The 21117-nt window shown below is 50.5% G+C and overlaps 2 protein-coding genes across 2 annotated transcripts; one reads left to right on the top strand and one right to left on the bottom strand.

The window, feature by feature from the left end:
* Window positions 1-1224: 1224 nt before the first annotated feature.
* wdr32 (WD repeat domain 32) lies at window positions 1225-9171 on the top strand. Its single transcript, XM_079752748.1, has 7 exons — window positions 1225-1980; window positions 2121-2234; window positions 2939-3136; window positions 3657-3859; window positions 4222-4302; window positions 4690-4835; window positions 5706-9171. The coding sequence occupies exons 1-7, from the start codon at window positions 1430-1432 to the stop codon at window positions 6075-6077; spliced, it is 1665 nt and encodes a 554-aa protein (XP_079608874.1). The 5' UTR covers window positions 1225-1429; the 3' UTR covers window positions 6078-9171.
* Window positions 9172-9403: 232 nt separating this feature from the next.
* Window positions 9404-20782, bottom strand: cpxm1a (carboxypeptidase X (M14 family), member 1a; the record flags this gene model as incomplete). Its single annotated transcript, XM_079752747.1, has 13 exons — window positions 20341-20782; window positions 18793-18902; window positions 18125-18264; window positions 17299-17383; window positions 16669-16819; window positions 16127-16215; window positions 15924-16047; window positions 14021-14217; window positions 13345-13527; window positions 11818-12112; window positions 11235-11374; window positions 10282-10384; window positions 9404-9708 (listed from the first exon to the last, which is right to left on the bottom strand). Exons 1-13 carry the CDS (start codon window positions 20705-20707, stop codon window positions 9404-9406), a joined length of 2289 nt encoding a protein of 762 aa, XP_079608873.1. The 5' UTR covers window positions 20708-20782.
* Between the last annotated feature and the right edge of the window lie 335 nt (window positions 20783-21117).

The raw sequence follows: 21117 nt of genomic DNA, 5'->3' as shown, positions 1-21117 counted from the left end.
TCTTTAATTGCACGCTCATTCATCCAGTTTTTTAGAATAAGAAGCGGTGACAAGACGCTGTGTTGCGCTTTCAAAATAAAATAAAATATTTTTCTCCCCCGGTATAATTTTTAGGTGGGACAAATGTGCCTGTCTCCAATATTGGAGGGGACACGTCCCCTCCGTCCCCCCCCGGTTCCTACGCCCTTGGTCGGAGGCATCTATTATGGAACACCAGAGGAGGAGCCATCTGTATAAATGTGCACACACACACACACACACACACCCTAGCTCGGTGGACAATTAGAGCGGCTCATTAGACGAGTGGTTCGAATCTCCCTGTGCAAAAACGTAGCCGCTTGCTTTTTTATCTTACTTGAATAAACGGTATACTCAACTGAAGCCTCATCCTTGAAAAGATCAAGGCAAAGTGCATCAGTGGTTTTACTTTAATGTGAATTCAATTCAGCTTCTTCTAAGGGTGTCTTTAGCACAGTTCAATGAGTGCGGAATGTTATCTAAACGTTATATACACTGTTGTTTTTTGGGGGATGTGTACATCCGGCCGTATGGCGACAGAAAAGCAGCCGTCGATGCAACCTGAAAATAGTAATTATATTGGCTTCGGCAATAAAACATTCCAGCGGCAGTGAACACCGCTTGATCTGCAGTAATATGGACCCTCTGTCACGGCTTGCCCCCGGGAGAATTTGCATACAGCGTCTTGCGTTGCTTTGTCATCAGGGTGCCTCTTCGTGCCAAGACCGACCACAGTGCTTAACGCCGCGTCTCTGGTGGTCCCGCGGCGCCCAGGGCGAAAAGACCGACGAAAAATAGGATAAGGGGTTATGAGATGGCATTTTTGTAACAATTGATTGTTCACTAATAGGAATAGACAAATAACATGCAAGCTTAGAACTTAAAGTAAAGATTCGGAGCTTTCAGACCCTTACCGAACTAAAGCTACGCCAGTCTAAATAAAATAGGGATATTATAATAATAACTTTTTACTGAATCCATAAATAGTCGAGAAAACCTCCGTTGCTATACCTACGTTTAAAATCCATCGTTATGTTATAAATCTACACAGATGCCGGCCGGTGCAGGTGGTGTCGCTGTGCAGAGTGTTTGAACTTGCACCATTTATCCACCAGGGGGCAGCACGCCCTGCGCGCTGACCTTTGAGCACACAAGGAACCGGAAACCCGTCACGTCATTTAGCTCGGCATTTGTTTACGATACAACCGGAGCAGACCAGAGTCGATTCTGTCAACACAATAAACTCCCCACGATATACATCAGCCGTTAGGCCTAGAACTCCCCGTAAACCGGGCTGTGTTGGTGGGGGGCCAGTATCCACTGGCACCGTGCGTCTTCTGGCGTCGCTGTTGCTTTAAGCTGCCGAAGGGAGACCCTGCGAAACGGGTCCCTGGACCCTGGAGGAGCCGCGATGAGCTCCGAGCAAGAAGACCACCAGAGCGACGGGGAGGAGGAGGACGAGGACGACGCAAACCGTAGTGCAGGGCACCGAGCCGGGGACCCCGAAGGAGAGGACCGCGCCGATGACGATGAAGAGGATGGTGATGATGAGGGGGCCGAGGCGGCGGACAGCAGCGCTGGACGGGTTCGCGAGGACGTTTGTGAGCGCAGCGGTGCGAGTTCCCCTGCGGGAGAAGTCGCTGCCTCCACCACTACCTCCACCACTACTTCTACCAGCACAGCCTGGGTGCCGGACGCCCGGTGCCCGTCCACCGCCACCCAGCAGCCGAAGGCGGCAGAGGGAGGCAGCGGGGCCACCTCCATGGTGCAGCCCAGCGGGAACGGGCTGTTCCTGTATCTGAACAGCAGGACTATCAGACGGGGTCTCTTTGTGGACCCGGCCAGGGACAACTTCAACGCGATGACGAACTTGTACTGCTCCATGAGCCCGGCCGCGGACTCTCTGAACCTGAGCACTCAGACTCACGGAGCTGTTTTTAACCTGGAATACTCTCCGGACGGGTAAGGATGGAGACGGATGTTGGTGTTTGGGTCGAAGAGAAATGCAGAAACTGTAAGAAACGGACACCGTCGGTGTCATGGATATGTAGTCAACGTTAAACGACTAAGTGTGTGTGTGTGTGTGTGTGTGTGTGTTGTAGGTCTGTGCTAACCGTGGCCTGTGAGCAGACAGAGGTGCTGCTGTTTGACCCAGTCTCATCGAAACACATCAAGACCCTGGTGGAGGCGCACGAAGACTGCGTCAACAACATCAGGTACACAACAACAACAACAACCCCAACCACACACTATGGACACAGCAGATACACCAAGTACCCAACAACACACAATAAACATAGTATGTAGACAAAAACAACACACAGCACCACATCGAACACTAGCAACACTATAGAAGGGAAGACTGTGTGAATCACAAGACTCACTTACACAAGAACACAACGTGAACAACACTAAACAGTAAACACACAGCACTCTTACCAGCACAACACTCTTCAACACTTGGTTATTTAATAGACACTTCTCCAATGACTGTTTTGTTTAGAGCAGTGAATCCAGATCCATGTCATTAAGGAGCAGGTAGGGGTTAGACGTGGATCCAGATCCATGTCATTAAGGAGCAGGTAGGGGTTAGACGTGGATCCAGATCCATGTCATTAAGGAGCAGGTAGGGGTTAGACGTGGATCCAGATCCATGTCATTAAGGAGCAGGTAGGGGTTAGACGTGGATCCAGATCACTAAGAAGCAGGTAGGGGCTAGGGGATCGCTAAAGGATGGACTTCGGGGTTCGAACCCACAGCTCTTTGTCTGAGAGTCCCACTCTAACCTCTGAACCATCCTAAAAAACACAACACAACACGAGCAACACAACTTTATGAATCCCAACACAACGCAAGGTCCCACGGTCCTGGCCGCACAACTGGGACGTGCCGTCTGACCGCTTCCCGTTTCCTGTCCCAGGTTCCTGGACAACCGGCTGTTCGCCACCTGCTCGGACGACACCACCGTCGCGCTGTGGGACCTGAGGAAGCTGAACGCCAAAGTGTGCACGCTGCACGGCCACGCCAGCTGGGTGAAGAACATCGAATACGACACCAACACGCGGCTGCTGGTCACCTCGGGCTTTGACGGCAACGTCATCACCTGGGACACCAACAGGTCTGTCTGTCTGTCTGTCTGTCTGTCTGTGACTGTGTGTTTGTGTGTGTCTGTGTGTGTCTTTGACTGTGTGTGTGTGTGTTTCTTTGACTGTGTGTGTGTGTGTGTGTCTGTGACTGTGTGTGTGTCTTTGACTGTGTGTGTGTGTTTCTTTGACTGTGTGTGTGTGTGTTTCTTTGACTGTGTGTGTGTGTTTCTTTGACTGTGTGTGTGTGTGTTTCTTTGACTGTGTGTGTGTGTGTGTTTCTTTGACTGTGTGTGTGTGTGTCTTTGACTGTGTGTGTGTGTGTGTCTTTGACTGTGTGTGCATGTGTTTCTTTGACTGTGTGTGTGTGTGTGTCCGTGTGTCATCCCCTACAGTCCCTTACTTTGAATGAAATAGGACACAAATAATGAATCAGTAATATTTTGCCCTGTAGGAAGCTTTGTTTCTGTAATGGGAGCAGGAGAGTGTTGTGGTCAGGCCACGCCCCCCTAGCGTTTCATAACCCACGGTCTGCCCCCCCCTCCCCCCCATCAGGTTCACGGAGGACGGCTGCCCCCACAAGAAGTTCTTCCACACGCGCTACCTCATGCGGATGCGTCTGACCCCGGACTGCTCCAAGATGCTGATCTCCACCTCCTCTGGCTACCTGCTGCTGCTGCACCAGCTGGACCTCACCCAGTCCCTGGAGGTGGGGAGCTACCGAATGCTGCGGGCCCGCCGAACCCCCCTCACCTCCGGTACGCCCTCATTCACTCACTCACTCACTCACTCACTCATGGTTTCATTCATTCATAGCAGGGAGTTAGAGGATGGCTCTCTGAGCTCATAATTGACAGAATGTTGATTTGGTCGCTTGTTCATTAGTTGTCTTTAACCTGCTCTCGCTCTCTCTCTCTACACCTCTCTCTCTCTCTCTCTCTCTCTCTCTCTCTCTACACCTCTCTACACCTCTCTCTCTCTCTCTCTCTCTCTCTCTCTCTACACCTCTCTCTCTCTCTCTCTCTCCCTCTTTCTACACCTCTCTCTCTCTCTCTCTCTCTCTCTCTCTCTCTCTCTCTCTCTCTCTCTCTCTCTCTCTCTCTCTCTCTCTCTCTACCAGATGGAGGAACGTCTGCCTCGAGGGCCAGTGGATCTTCTCGCCACGGCAACGACTCCAGCAAGCTCCACCCCCACAGAGAAGGTCAGACAAAGATCACCGATAAGAATTCGTATTAATAATCAATATTAGTCATAATCAATATTATTAACGTTGATTATTGGCGTTGCTCTGACGGAATGCCCTCATGAAGTCACCGCCCCTCTCATGATGTCACCTCCCCTCTCATGAAGTCTCCTCCCACTAATGATGTCTCCGCCCCTCTCATGATGTCACCTCCCACGTCATGAAGTCATCTTCCCTCTCATAATGTCACTACCCTTTCATGATGTCCCCTCATTTCTCATGATGTCTCCTCCCCTTTCCTGATGTCACTTCCGCCCTCTCACAAAGTCTCTTCCCCTATCACGATGTCACCTCCCCTCTCACGATGTCACCTCCCCTCTCACGATGTCACTTCCTGCCCCCCAGGCCTGTCCCCCAGGAACAGCCTGGAGGTGCTGACCCCGGAGATCCCGGGGGAGAAGGACCGGGGGAACTGCATCACCTCCCTGCAGCTGCACCCCAAGGGCTGGGCCGCCCTCATCCGATGCTCCAGCAACATGGACGACCAGGAGGTGAGCCCGCCCCCGGCCCCAGCACCGACAGCACACACACGGGCAGAAGTGCCTGCGTGTCCGTTTCTGCTCCGGCTCTCGAGTCGTGAGTCTGTACTCTGCTCACTGTTGGACCCTCCGACCCGGAGAGCGCGGCAGGGGAGACGCGGCGGGCCGTCTGCCGTCCTGTCGGGATGTTTAAATATTCTGGAGGGCTGTCGGTAACCCACGGCGACCCGGAGACCCGCGGTGCTCCCCTGCCGGCTGGGAGCGTAGAGTGGTACCCGGACCAGGGGACCGGTGTAATTAGAGGACTGGGCCCTGTGAGCAAACCCTCCCTCCTCTCAGGGTAGCTCCCAGGGCAGGCGGGGGGAGGCGGTGCTAAGGGGATGGAGCAGGCTTAGAGACTGAGCAGGCTTAGGGACGGAGCAGGCTTATAGACGGAGCAGGCTTAGGGACGGAGCAGGCTTAGGGATGGAGCAGGCTTAGGGACGGAGCAGGCTTAGGGACGGAGCAGGCCTATAGACGGAGCAGGCTTAGGGACGGAGCAGGCTTAGGGACGGAGCAGGCTTATAGACGGAGCAGGGTTAGAAAATGAGCAGGCCAAGGAAGCTGCAGGCTGGGTTCACTGCGGCTCCTTCTGAATGTATAAATACAACGTCTCTCTCTCTGCACTCTTTCTCCCTTCCCCTGTCCTGCCCACTCCCTGTCTTTCATTGCTGTCCCCCCCACCTCCCTCTCCTCCCTCTCTTCCTCTCTTGTCTCCTTATCCCCTTCCTCCCCCCTTTCTCTCAAACCCCCCTCCATCTCACCCAATGTCTCTCCCTCCCTCCCCCACGCTTCCTCTCCTCCCGCTCTTCCTCTCGTCTCCTTATCCGCCCCCCCCCTCAGTGGACATGCGTGTACGAGTTCCAGGACGGGCCGGCCACCCGCCCCCCCGCCTCCCCGCGCTGCTCGCTGCGCCTCACCCACTACATCGAGGAGGCCAACGTGGGCCGGGGCTACATCAAGGAGCTGTGCTTCAGCCCCGACGGCCGGCTCATCTGCTCGCCGTACGGCTACGGCGTGCGCCTGCTGGCCTTCGACGGCCGCTGCGGCGAGCTGTCGGACTCGGTGCCGGTGCGCACGTCGGTGCTGCGGGAGGTGCGCTCGGTGTACTCCCACTGCGACGTGGTGCTCACCACCAAGTTCTCCCCCACCCACTGCCAGCTGGCCTCGGGCTGCCTTAGCGGCCGCGTCTGCCTCTACCAGCCCCGGTTCTAGCGGCGGCTAGCGGCTAGGGGCGATGGCGGCGGCTAGCGACGGCTAGTGGCGGCGGCTAGCGACGGCCAGCGTGGGAGACAGCTAGCGACGACGGCGGCGGCAGCTAGTTGCAGCAGCGGTGGCGGCTAGCGACGGTGTTGATGGCTAGCGGCGGCGGCGAAGGCTAGAGGCGGTGGCTAGCGACGGCCAGCGTGGGAGACAGCTAGCGACGACGGCGGCGGCAGCTAGTTGCAGCAGCGGTGGCGGCTAGCGACGGTGACGATGGCTAGCGGCGGCTAGCGACGGCGGCGAAGGCTAGAGGTGGTGGCTAGCGACGGCGGCTAGTGGTGGCAACGGCTAGCCACGGTGGCTGCGGCTAATGGCGGTTAGTGACGTGGTGGCGGCTAGCGATGTCGGCGGGTACGGCTAGCCTCAGCGGTGGCTAGTGACAGCGGCGGCTAATGAAACCCCTACTGAGGGGCCCTTTTGAGCGCCCCCTACTGGGCGCCCCCTACTGTGAGAAAGCATAGCTGCGATGCTTTCTCAGAGAAGGCAGCACCCAATATAGTGTTTTTGAATCGGGTGTCGGCGATGTTTGAAAATGGAACTTTTTGAGGTTGGTTTGAATCAAGCGTCGCGGGATCAGATACTAGCGTCGGTTGGCACGTTTGGACGCTGAAACAATGCACTGTCTTGACGTTGGGCCACCGCTGGTAGAAACCGCGGCGACTGACTCTTTAGCGCTTTAGAGTCATGGAAACAACACTTCAACTCCCACGGTCGGTTGGAATACAGGATTGTATTGAAGCCTTTATAAGTAACATAGACATGTCTGTTTAGCGGTAGGAGTGATGACTACAACTCCCACGGTCAACTGGAATATAACCAGGGGATGGAAGCCTTTATAAAGTACATTTAAAAAGACGTTTAAATTGTCAAAAATATGGGAGGAGCTTGAACCAAGATGCCCATGGCGGACTTATGGACAACTTGACAAGAACCTGGAGAAACGTTCTCAGACGACACAGTATCTCACTCTGTGGAGTCCATCGGCTTCCATTGTTAACGTTCAGTTGGCTGTTAGTCCAGTAGCCAGTATCTATAGAAGTAGCTCATTTACACATTGTTTATTATTGTTTAACTATCGACCGAACATGATGTTGCGGGACAATCTTGGAAGAAACCGAGCGGAACCACAGAGAGAGGAGAGAGATGGTGGAGGAGAGGAAATGTATGTGTTTGTATTTTTCCTGTTGTGTTAAAGTCCCTTCTGCCGTTATTGCGTTGCTCTGCCCTATCCCGCCACAAGGTGGTGCTGTTCTTCTGCCTATACCATCTGAATTCGCCTTGCTTCGCTTTCCCCTCTTGTCCTCACCTATCGGAACCCTGCGCTAACTGCAGGCTACGTTCTCCTAGCCCTCCCGCACCGCATATTCAATGGCTCTGAATGTTTTTATTGGAAACCCTTCTCGTCTGGTGTAGTTCTCAAGGCTGGGCTGCTGTATTGTCCTGAGGAGACTTTATATCCCCCCCTCCACCCTCTATGACCTCTCCTCCTACCACCTCTTTCGTCACTTTAAAAGGAGCGTTTCACTGTTTCCTGGAAATACTTGTTATTCTCCTGCACACAAACGCACATGTGAGGTCGCAAACGGGGGGCGCCGTGCAATCAGGACCCCGGTCCGGGCGGACGCTCTCTCCCGCCTGGGATGTCACAAAGGCTCTCGGAGCGGTGACCGCCTGGAGCACAGCTAATGAACACTCCGGTTAACGTTCCCATTGGCTCAGAGCAGACGCCTGTGTTATATATAACAACCGTAACGGCACTACGTAGTAGATGGTATAGTACTGTTGTATAAACATTACCTAGAACAGAGTTTATTCTACTACTATGCACACCAGCCTTTCCGTACTTTTTAACTTCTTCTTGTTCAGACGAAGGCGATCCCTCACGTTTTTCAGGCGCCGAACCCGTGACAGTGTTGATGTCCGGTCATTCATGAACCTCGTGTCTGGGACAGTGTTGGTATCCATCACACATTGACCCCCTTGTAATGGACAGGGTTGATGTCCGGTCACATTTCACCATCTGAGTCTGAGATCTCTGACAAACGTGCATTTAAAGGGAATGCTTGTATTAAAGCGATGGTTGGGTTACATTTGGTTCCTGGAATTCTAATTCAAAAGACCACAAAATGCCTTCCCTCCCTCTAAAACAGTTTAGCTTTACCTCGGAGAGAAACAGATTCCCTCTTGTAGTCCATTTGGTTTACAGATGAGAGACAGACAAAAACATCATTTTAAATGGAGCTCACAAGTTGTTCAATATTTAACCCTACTTTTAATACACCAAGAGAAACGACAAAACCGGAGTTTTAGATTTTGTTGTCTGTCTGTTGATTGTTTTCAGTTGGTGGAAATTGAATGTTTTTTTCATGGCTGGTTTGTCTTACCTGACCACAGTATGTCGTGTGTAAAAGAAATATGTTAAACACCCAGTGTTGTCAAGGTTGATACTAATATGGTACTCGGTATTATGATAATAAAAGGTAATTGGTTTGCACTATTTCGTTGTGATTGAATGACCCATGCGCGACGCGGCACCTAACAACGACCACTAGAGGGCAGCAAATCACCCGGAGATAAATAACGGGACATTCAACATCTTTATTTTACTTTTACGCAACCATCCCTGAAATACTCCCCGACAAAATGCACATGAATACAGATTAAAAAAACAAAACATTTATGAAAAATGCATCATGTTAGAAAATATGTCCCCCATCAGACCAGCTGCCGACATATTCTGATCCCCTCAGATAAATCTCTTAACTAATAGCAATCTTTTCACAATAAAAGCCTCGGAGCACCGTAGCAGACTAAGAACAGGAAACACCACAACATTAATAAAATATTAATCAACATAATTATTTTTTTAACTACGCATCCCCTGTTCTTGGTGTGTTTATAAAAATCAGTGGCTGTTCATTACTTAGTTTGAATCCACTAAAAAGATCCAGTTCTTTAAGTCCTTTCAAACGTCTTCAATCGCCTGTCTCTCCTCCTCTTCCTCCTCCTCACTCCTCCCTCCTCCTCCTCCTTCCTCACACCTCCCTCCTCCTCCTCCTTCCTCACGCCTCCCTCCTCACGCCCTCCTCCTCACTCCTCCCTCCTCCTCACGCCTCCCTCCTCCTCCTCCTCACTCCTCCCCCCTCCTCCTCCCTGCCCCTCCTCACTCCTCCCTCCTCCTCCTCTTCCCTCCTCCCTCCTCCTCACGCCACCCTCCTCCTCCTCCCCCCTCCCCCCTCCTCCCTCCTCCTCACGCCTCCCTCCTCACGCCTCCCTCCTCACGCCCTCCTCCTCTCCTGCTGCTGCTTCTCCCGCCGCTGGTTGAGGACCTTAGTGGTGACCCGCAGCTTGCGGAGCCGCAGGGCGCGCAGCCTGAGCTGGAGGTCCTGCGGCACCTTCCCGCCCTTGGCTCGGATGTCTTTCAGCCTCTGGAGCGGCGTCTTGACCAGGTGGAAGTCGCAGAGCGTGGCCCGCGCCTCCATGCCCACGCGGCAGCTGCGGCCGGCGGGGAGGTATCCCTCGGCCCACGCCACCACCCGGTACTCGCCCGGGTTCAGCAGGCGCCAGTAGTCCCCGTCCGCCGCTGGGGAGGACAGACGGACAGATGGCAGGGACGGGACAGATAGAGAGCGGGTCGGACATGATTTTTCTTTTAGCTTTTTTTGCATTTTTTATGCTTTATCATAGAGTGAGATAGACTGGAAGGTATGGGAGATAAAGGGGAGGACATGCAGCAATGGACCACGGGCAGGAATCAAACCCAGGTCGCTGCGAATAGGACTGTGCCTGAATGGTAAGAACTCTAGCCACCGGGACGCCCCTGGGACGGACATGCTGAGTCATGTGCGTTGAAGGACAGTGGAAAAGCTTCTGCTGGACGGAGCTGGTCTTGTGGTGAACCTTTCCGAGGACTGCTTTCAGCACCAGATACTTTTAAACATCAGGCATGGAAAACGTTCCAGTTAGCCACGGACTGTATTGTATTGGATCATGTATACGTATAGTGTGCAGTGTGGCAGATGTATTCCTTTCCTCCAACCTGAAGCCTAAAGCAGGCAGAGCGCAAGTTTAGCCTCACGTGCAGCTACTCACAAACAAGAACTCGATTCCTCGTATTAATGACTGAATGTGCCGTGGGTTCAGTTTAGGTGTTTACCTGTGCGGATGTCGTGGTCGTGGTCCACCACCTTGATGATGGCGTCTGCCAGGCCCCTCCTGGTCATCTTGTCCCGGACCACGCCCTTAATCCCTCTGTGGACCTGGGGGAACGCAGGGGGGGCTTCACTACCAGCTGATTGGTCGACTCCTCTTGCATCTTTCAATACTTTTGAGTGGAAACTTCCTAACTAGAAGGCTACTTACTAGGGTCACTAACCAGCTCCATGTGGACCACCAGGCTACTTACTAGAGTCACTAACCAGCTCCATGTGGACCACCAGGCTACTTACTAGAGTCACTAACCAGCTCCATGTGGACCACCAGGCTACTTACCAGCAAGGTACTCTTGAGCAGGGTACTAACTAGCAGGGTACTAACCAGGATCACTAACCTGCTCCATGTAGACCAGCAGGGTACTAAACAGCAGGGTACTAACCAGCAGGGTACTAACCAGCATGGTACTAACCAGCAGGGTACTAACCAGCAGGGTACGAACTAGCAGGGTACTAACCAGCAGGGTACTAACCAGGGCTACTCACCTGCTCCATGTAGATCAGCATGGTACTAACCAGCAGGGTACTAACCAGCAGGGTACTAACCAGCAGGGTACTAACCAGGGACACTCAACTGCTCCATGTACACCAGCAGGGTACTAACTAGCATGGTACTAACCAGCAGGGAACTAACTAGCAGGCTACTAACCAGCAGGCTACTAACCAGCAGGGTACTAACCAGCAGGGTACTAACCAGCAGGGTACTAACCAGGGCCACTCACCTGCTCCATGTAGGTCAGCATGGTACTAACCGGCAGGGTACTAACCGGCAGGGTACTAACCGGCAGGGTACTAACCAGGGACACTCACCTGCTCCATGTACACCAGCAGGGTACTAACCGGCAGGGTACTAACCGGCAGGGTACTAACCGGCAGGGTACTAACCAGGGACACTCACCTGCTCCATGTATATCAGCAGGGACTCCTTGTTGTTTTCCCACTCCTGGGGCAGCTCGCTGACGTGAGGGTACTTGTCACAGGACAGCTCCACCGTCACCTCGAAGCAGTTGGTGTGGAAGTAGCTGAAGTCGGCCATACCTGACCGCGCACAACAAGACCACACACATAGTCAGTCGCTACGGCAACCAGGAGGACACCAGCACAACTAGCGACGACTAGTCTCTGCAGTCACCAACTTGTGTCCTCAAACCTGACCGCACACTGGGATACTGGACTACACACATACACGTCAGTCGCTACCGCAACACCACCACTACTACTAACGACAACTAGTTTCTACAGCAACCGACCAGTTTCCATAGTTACCCCAATGGCTATGGTAGCTTTAGCATCTTCCATTCCCATAGTAACCGCAGTAGCCATAAAAAACGTTGCAATGCTACAGTGACTACAGTGAGTTCCATTCTAAGTGCGGTTTAGAAAGACGGTAAAGTGATCGCCCGCGTTGGACATCGGAAATGTACATCGGAAGGTCACCGAACAGATCGGCCGACGGCGGCGGTTGCCGCGGCGACACTCACTGCCGGGGACGGTGTGCCAGGCGCCGCCGTTGACGATGTTGCTCGTGCGCTGGAAGTCGTCCACGTGGCACATGCGTCGGTCGGGGTTCAGCATGGCCAGGTTGGTGGAGGCGTAGACGAGGGCCAGCCAGCGGAAGAAGCCGTCGTCCGGGCTGGCCGTGTACTCCTTGGGCGCCCAGTCCTTGGTGCAGTCGTGGGGGTACACCACCACCAACTCCCCCCCGTGGAGGCTGGCGCTCAGCACGAAGGGGATGTCCTGCATCCAGCTGATGACCGCCCGTGTCTCTGGCGCCACCTGGGGGTGGAGGTGGAGGTGGGTAGAATATTAGGGTTTTATCACATGAGTTGCATTGAAATAACGCATGTAAAGTGTAAGACACACATACTTTATGGTTAAGTCCAGGTACTAGGTTAGAGATGGTTAGTTAAGTACTAGGTTAGAGATGTTTATTTTAGGTACTAGGTTAGAGATGGTTTGTTTAAGTATAAGCTTAGAGATGGTTAGTTTAGTTATTAGCTTGGAGATGGTTAGTTTAGTTATTAGCTTGGAGATGGTTAGTGTAGTTATTAGCTTGGAGATGTTTAGCTTAGTTATTAGCTTGGAGATGGTTAGTTACGGTACTACTAGAATAGAGATGATAAGCTTAGGTTTGAGGTTAGCGATGGTTATGCTTTGTCAGGGTTTATGGGTAGTAAGGTCTGCCGGTATGGACGGATAAGGGTCCAATCATCGTTCTGATATGAGCCTTAGTCACAACAAGCCGATGGTTATCTTAGAAGATGCCGAGATAGCAACATTCTGCCTGAAGCTGTTCTCTGGCTTTGACTCTGGATGATTCAGGGTGACAAGAAGATCAAGAGATAAATTACTTGGAAAACACATAAAAAACTTTGTGTTGGACCGTCTTGATTCACGTTGTGTCTCGTTTGTCTCTGAGACGCCAGCAGATGTTCAGTGTTAGCTGAATCCTAATGTCTGGGATCGTCCTGTTTTCCGGGCAGCAGCCTTTGTTTTCCCTAGTCAGCGGCTTTAATCGGGACAGAACTTCCTGTCCTAGGACAAACACACATAAACACACACACAGACACACGTTCCTACCTTAAACACATACACATACACAGACACACCCACACAAATTGGACACAGGGTTTAGTCTTTGGGGTTCGAGGTTTGGCTGGTTGGATTTTAGGGCTAGGTTAAGGTTTAGGGTAGTTAGTAGTTTGTGTTTGGGGTTAGAGGTAAGGGTGAGGTTCTATTTTGAGGCTTGAGAGCTAGTTCATTCTCATAGTGGGTTTCGGTCTAGGCTTAGGGTTAGGGGTTAGGCTATGGTTAGGAAGTCCTACAGGTGGACCTACTAAAGTTCTGCTGTTTAGTCATTTAGTGGACACTTCAATCCAGAGTGACTCGTAGGGAATCTCTCTCAGATACACATCGCTGAAGAGCCGGTAAGGGTTAGAGGGCAGCTTGCTCAAGGGCATGGTAGAACCGGTAGACTGTGGACACTGGGAATCAAACCCAGAACCTACCACGGCCTCCTCCTTGGTGTAGAACTCCGGGATGGGGATGTAGTGGTTGGGTACTTTGGTCTTCCCCCATTCGGCCACCTCCTGAGCGTCCCACAGGATGTTGTTCAGGTCCGGGAAGTTGTGGTTCAGGTCGATGCCCTCCACGCTGTAGCGTCCCAGGGCCCAGCCCGACAGCTCCGAGCCCTGCAACGCCCCCAGAACCGGGGACAGAGATATTCAGGGTTCTGAACCACACAGGGGGCGGGGCAGGAAGTCCACGGGGAGGGGCTTACACTGTGTGAGGTTCTTGAGATTTGGGTTTGGGTTTTAAAGAGGGAAGGGCTTTTAGTTTGAAAATATCGATATAATGGGAGGAGCTTATAGGGGGGAGGAGCATCAAGCCTATGGAACTTTAGCTTTAAGCTTAAAGGGCCCCTATTTACCACCAGGTGTAGCAGGTTTTTTTTAAACAGCTCGTAATTGCTAACCAGACTCTTACCTTGTGGTAAATAGGGGCCCTTTAAGGTTTGGAAAGTGGGGTTGATTAGGACCTTAAAGAGGGGAGGGCGTATGAAATGAAACATCCGGGGAGGAGCCACAAGCAGATGTAACTAGAGATTTGGAAAGAGTCGGGAGGTGGGCGGAGCCTACAGTGGGAGGGGCTAGATGGTGGGAGGGAGGTGCGGGAGGAGCCTACCTTCTCGTAGGCGGTCTCGTAGCCGTCGGGGTTCATGGAGGGCAGCAGGTGGATCCTGGTCTCGGTGACGAGCCGTACGATTCGCTGGTTGCCGCGCTTGTACTCGCGGCACATGTACTGCATGAGGTTGAGCAGAAGCTCCCGCCCCAGGACCTCGTTCCCGTGCATGTTGGCGATGTAGCGGAACTCCGGCTCCCCTGAAACCCGGAGGAAACTTGGATTCGATTACAGGTCATACGGCAGATAACATTACGCTAGGTACTCAAATACTATATCCGATTACAGATTAGATTTGGTTAAATTAGGTATCGTAATGTTCAGTTAGAGATTGGATTACATTCAATTAAGTAATCAAATATATTTGATTTGATTAAATTAGGTACTCAAATATATTCAATAACAGATTTGATTTGATGATGTTTAATTAGGTACTAATATTCGATAATAGAGATACATAAAAAATTGGATTAGATCAAATAAAGTCAAACTTAAATTAAGTACAATTAAATCAGATATTTAAATTCAGTATGATGACATTTTATTTGAGATAAGATTAAATTAAATACTATAATATAAGAGATGACTACATTAGTTACAACATGTGATGTAGCTGTGCATCTCTTGCAATGCAAACTAAAACATGATACAACTCTGTGGCACTGATTTGGAGATTCGTAGTGTTTATCCAGCCACACAGGAGACATCAACTAACCATGATTATGTAATAAACAATTCAAACAAGAAAGGAAACTTCTGGAACCAAACAGCAGGCGCAGCTGAAGGAAAAGATTTGTGTTTCACATGAATAAACAAAATTGTTGAACAAAAATATATAGTCGTTATATAATAGTAGTTATATAAAGTTGAATTTCAACAGCAGTATCTGGGCAGTAAGCAAGATTTGCTGTTTACTTTTGCTGTAAGATTTGCTGTTTAGATTTGCCGGGTCCTTGAGACCCAATAATTTAGGAATGAAAACAAAAAATAACGTGTGGGATTAAATCCACCAAATTATATGTCAAATTCCTTACAGGGCATAAATCACGGCAATTATCACTCTGATCATCACAATAACAAACCATTCACCCAGCCCCAATACAGCCACAGCATTCAGGCATTCAGGCAAGACACGCAAACTGCAAGCCAAACCAAACATGGCCGCCTCTCTGACCTCAGCAGGAAGGGATAATCATTCTCGTCCAAAAGAGACGCAGAGAGAGCCTTTATCTGTCTGTTTACTCTGGGCCTGGCGGTCTCTCCCGCAACCCCAGGGAGACTTATCGGCAACTCATGTCGTACAAAAAGTACGAAGGCTAAAGGGGGACCGGACCGGACGGGCCCCTGAGTGCCCCCCTCTCCAGAAGCAATGCCAGGACTCGGGTCTCTGCGTGTATGTACTGGTGAGTGTGGTGTGCTCTAGGCTTACGATTCCAACGACTCCATACGTCAAACAAAACAGTGGTGAGTCATTATATTCTATTTATTCAAAGGGCGGACATCTTGGTTCTTAACAGCCATCTTGGTTCCATCTTGGTTCTTAACACTAGCTGGAGCCAAGATAGAACCAAGAGGGAACCAAGATGGAACCAAGATGGAGCCAAGATGGCTGTTAAGAACCAAGATGGAGCAAAGATGGCTGTTAAGAACCAAGGTCGAGCCAAGATTGAACCAAGATGGACGAAGAGGGAACCAAGATGGCTGTTAAGAACCAAGATGGAACCAAGATGTCTGTTCGGTTAACAAGTCCCCGAACACAAAATGGGCATCAGAAACATGACCCAGAATGTGGGTCAGGAGAATTCCAAGTGAAGAGATAAAGGCACCAGGAACAGGTTCATTGTGAGACCTCTGAGGAAGACTCTGATGAAGACTCGTGGATGAAGACTGGGCAGTTTCTCCTCACCCAACTCGTGTTTCCCCGGGTTGTCTGAGATCTCCATGACGTAGAGCTTGAGGCCGTTGTAGCTCTTCCCGATGGTGTAGATCCGCGTGATGTCCGGACACTGCTCGCTCACCTCCCTCATCAGCTTGAGGATCAGGAGAGAGTCGGTTTCAGTTGGGGTCGTTAGCAAAGATAGCTAGGTTTAGCGGGAGTGTGATGCTTACCTTCCTCATCTCCATGTAGTTGTGATGTCTGAAGTCAAGACCATCCTTGGAACCGGAGTCTTCCTGGTGGCGCTGGCCTTCAGACCGACCTACGAGAAGAAGGGAGGAACCGGTCAGAACCAGTCAGAACCGGACAGAACCGGTCAGAACCGGTGAGAACCAGTCAGAACCACTTTAGTTAGGATTATTTTGGCTCCAGACCTTCTGGACTATATGATCAGAAGGATTTGTGTCAGGATCTGATCGGCGAGAACTTAGTAGACATTGTAGAAATCTGTAATGTTCAGATGAGTTCTCCTACTGTGTTCCAATGCACTTTTGAACCCACCATATTTTTTGACGAAATGTGCAAAAAAGGTCCCTCCGCGTAAAACTCTTGTGGACCACTGAACTCAATTTAGAACTACTCATTCAAATGGAGAAATTCAACACTAATCCCGTGAGTCCCATTTCATGAGCCCTGAAACACCCTTATCTCCCAGGATCATCTAAAAAAAAACGTGTCCTCCACAAAAGGAGAGATGTCCCTGGTCACCGCGTACCGGGAACCCTGCAGCCCAGGATCTCAGCCCGGAGGCAGACGGTGCCGTTGATGTACCAGGTCTGGGGGTTGATCCGGAGGTAGCGGGCCACGGTGGGGGTCGGCAGGGCGCCCAGCACTGGCGTGTACTGGTCCCGGTTCCCCTGGAACACCTGATGAGGGGCAGCTTCAGGGGTCAGATCGACGCTGGAGGTCACCTGTGAGCCCTTTCACGTAGCTCAAGAGGTACTCGTGAGATCAAGACTCACTTGTTCAGAGTTCACCGGTGCTAGCCTCCCCCCTTACCCCCTTTCACAAGCTTATTGTATGTTGTATGTTCTTGACTTAAAAATAGCACTTAGCATTGTGTAGCATCTTATCCTAGCTATCTTTATTGTATACGGGGAATAGGTTAACCTAATGATTGTTAGTGCTTGGCACTTGGTTCTATGAACATCCTTACTGTACCGACAGCCATATATTGTTTCTCTTTCTTCTTCCAAATGTACTTATGTACTTAAATAAATAGATAAAAGCGTCTGCTCAATGGCCTAAATGTAAATGTAAATGTGGGAGGCTCTTTCTCATCTGCAGCCAAATTTCATAATGGCACCGATGACCACCCCTTTAAGATCTCCAAGGCTGGACTCACCATCTCCTGGGATCCGTTCATGCAGGGCACCCAGCGGATCGAGTCATTGCTCAGCTGAACCTTGTAGGTCTCCACCCAGTCCCAGCTAGAGGAGACCAGGGCGGGTCAAACAAGAGGTCAAACAGAGAGAACACACCGGGACGGGGTCAAACAGAGGTCAAACAGAGAGAACACACCGGGACGGGGTCAAACAGAGGTCAAACAGAGAGAACACAACGGGACGGGGTCAAACAGAGGTCAAACAGAGAGAACACACCGGGACGGGGTCAAACAGAGTGAACTCAAAAGTGAATATTAGGCTTGCTAACGATAGCCTTGCTTTTCTAAACTTTAGTATCAAAGCGGGAAGTGTTGGTCATTAGAGAGAGTTATCGTCTGTGGTGGACGCTTGAGTTTAAACAACGCCAAGTAAATGTTTGATGACCCTCCCTCCCTTAGTAAGGGATTTATTACATTTCAAACAGAGTAACGTGATTCACTGAAAGCCTGTTTGATCAGATTCCTGTTATTGTGACAGAGCAGGATTGGTCACACTAATGTTTATAAATGTACCGTGATGAGACGGCGTGACGGCAAATCTAAAATCCTCTTCAACGGCAGAGTGAATAATACTGATTTAAAATGCATCCTTCCAAAGCATTTTTTCTATTTCAATTTTCAAGGAAGCGAGATGCCTGCAGTGAGACAGAAGGTCAGATGAGTCAAAGGGTTGGGGGGGGGGAAGAGGGGAGGGGGAGGAGGTAGAGGAGAAGGATTTGGGAGGAGGATGTGGGAGAGGGGGAGGAGAAGGAGGAGGAGGAGGCGGAGGGGGAGGAGGTCGGCTGACCTCCAGACAGAGCTGCGACCCTGGAGGATGACGGCGGTGAAGAGGGTCATCTTGACCGCGTCCATCTCCAGCCACTGCTGCCGGTCCTGATGCTGAGCGCACCACGCCCCATCGTACAGGTCGCCCTCCTCGATGCCCGACTGCAAATACAGCCCATAATCAATAATGGATAAACCTATAATCAATACTGACATCACACCCATAATCAATAATGAATAAAACCATAATCAATAATGACATCACACCCATAATTAATAATTACATCTTATGATTATCAGTAAGATTATCACCAGATAAAACACCATCCTCCACCACTAAATACACCACCCTCCACCTCTAACACTAAATACACCATCCTCCACCACTAAATACACCACCCTCCACCTCTAACACTAAATACACCATCCTCCACCTCTAACACTAAATACACCATCCTCCACCACTAAATACACCACCCTCCACCTCTAACACTAAATACACCATCCTCCACCTCTAACACTGAATACACCACCCTCTACCACTAACACTGAATACACCACCCTCCACCTCTAACACTAAATACACCATCCTCCACCACTAAATACACCACCCTCCACCTCTAACACTGAATACACCACCCTCCCACGCGTTCCTCCTTCGGACTGGGTCCCTGGATCCTGAGCTCTGACCTGGATGTTGAGCCGGCCCCTGTGGGCCCCCAGGCCCGGCCTCTTGACGGAGGAGGCCCGCAGCTGGTTGTCGTCCACGCGCAGAGACTCCAGGCCCAGCGGAGGACACTCTGCATGGGGACACAAGCATGAGGACGCACCCCTCCTCTGGAGGACCCTGGAGGCCTGGGTGGGGGTCTGGGTGGAGGTCTGGGTGGGTGGAGGTGATGGGTTGGAGAGGTTGTGCGGGGATGTTTTGTGTGTGTTGTGTAATGTGTGCAAATGTTGTGTTGATGTTGTGCGTGAATTCAAGATGTTTTATCGGCAATTGCAACATAGGGCAGCTGAATTCTTATTTGCATGCATTCCCACTTCTGTTGGTGCGTAAGTATTGTGTGTTGTGTTTAGATGGTGTGTATGTTGTGTATGTTGTGTTTATAAGATGGGTATGTTGTGTTATATGGTGTGTATGTCGTGTAGATGTTGTGTTTGTTGTGTGTAGATCTTGTGTAGATGTGTACTATGTGTGTACATGTTTTGTGTACATGTTGTTTATGTTATGTATATACTGTATATTGTGTAGATGTGTAGCCTAAATGTTGTGTGTAAAGTTGATTTGAGGTTGTGTATACGTGTGTATTTTATGTGTGTATGTTCTGTATGTTGTGCATAGATGTTGTGTATGTTGTCTGCGCTGTTTAGATGTGTTTATTGTGTGTCTTCCTGGCAGAGAGATTAATCCGGAGGCATTTTCTCCTCTTCTGAGTTTTCTCTTGAAAACGTTGTGTTGGAATATTATCTTGTGGTATTTCAAATCAATTGTTCACCCTCCCTCCCTCCCTCCCTTTCTCCCTTGCTCCCTCCCTCCTTCACATGCGCACACACACCGCACACCCACACACAAAAATATCTCTAATGCTCTGTGTCAGTTCCTGGGAAGTTCGGAGACCCCCTACCCTCTCCCCCTTGCCCCCCTCCCTCCGACCCCTCCACATCTGGAAGGAGTGTAGAGAGCTGACTGTGGGTATGTAGATGCGTTGTGCCGTGTGTGTAACTTGAGACCCAGCCAGAGGCGCGCCGGGAACGTCAAGTCCAGCGGCAGGGAACTCGGCCGAGGGAGAACAGAGGCTTCACGGTTTAAAGGACCATTAAACTCATCAGAGAGCCTGTTTAAACCGCAGCGGGTGGCTTGAAAATAAGAGAAGCATAGTTTTCTTTCTTTCTTTCTTTCTTTCTGTTGGTCACTCATTTTAAAAAATAGCAGGCCTACGTAGTTGCATATCTAATAATCATAAAATTTAAATAAATCATGAAGTAATCCAAAGATTATGTTTTACATTTATATGATGAAGTTATTATTCAAGTATTTCTAAGGATGCTTAAGCTTGCTTCCCCATGACCAACACAAAACATGTTTGAAGTGCATTTAAACGTTTACAGGTAGTTTATGCAGAACATATAGCATTAGAATATATAACCTAAAATAATGCATATTTCGCTATTGCTTCATATTTCTATCCATATTCCTGCATAATCAACAAGTGAGATAAAAAAACAGGAAATCAATACCCAATCCCTTTGTGGCAGCGCCAGCCTTGCTCTTCTCGTCTCCAACGTCTTCCTCGGAGTTCTCCTCCTTCGGTTTCCTCTCCTTACGCCTCCTCTTCTGGGGTCTTCCCCGGGAGCTGGTGGTCGTCAGCGGATCGGGAGGAGCTGTGGTCTGCCGCTGTGTCCGCAAAGTGCTGTTGTGTTGTGGAGAGCTGGTGGGATAGGTCACTGTGGGGGATGCAGTGCTGTTCAAAGTTAGTGAGGTAGGCCTGCTACTCACTGCGCTATATTGTTCGTTTGAAAGGGCTTCACTGTCCGCCAAGGTCCCGCCGTTGGCTATGCTTAACAGAAAAATCGCCGCAGGAAAAAGGCACCACTGCATTTCCATCTTGCCGTCGGTTGGTTGCAGACCAGGCACACTGGACACCAGAGCACACCACAGACTTAGCGTACCCGCTCTCCATCGCACCCCTCGCCCCTTATCCCACCTCCCCATTTGCAGTCCCACCTCCTCCCTCAGCCCAAGCCCACCTCCTCACTCATAACCCCCCCCCCCCCCCCCCCCCCCCAAACCAACCGCCTCGCAACCAAGCCTCCAAAAACCCGAATCCAGAAAACGGTCAAAGCTGAAAACTAGGATCCTTCATTGTATCGACATAAAATTCCATGTATACAAAAACAGTTCCAGTAGTAGATGGGTTTGGGCTCATAGGCTGCTAAATGTAGCTTACCCTCTGACATATATTTTCCGCTGGTGGAAACATTTGCCCACTACTGGCATTTCTTTAATAAAAAAAA

This window comes from Pollachius pollachius (genome assembly GCF_949987615.1).
Source record: "Pollachius pollachius genome assembly, chromosome: 15".
NCBI lineage: Eukaryota > Metazoa > Chordata > Actinopteri > Gadiformes > Gadidae > Pollachius > Pollachius pollachius.
This window is presented reverse-complemented; position numbering and strand designations above follow the sequence as displayed.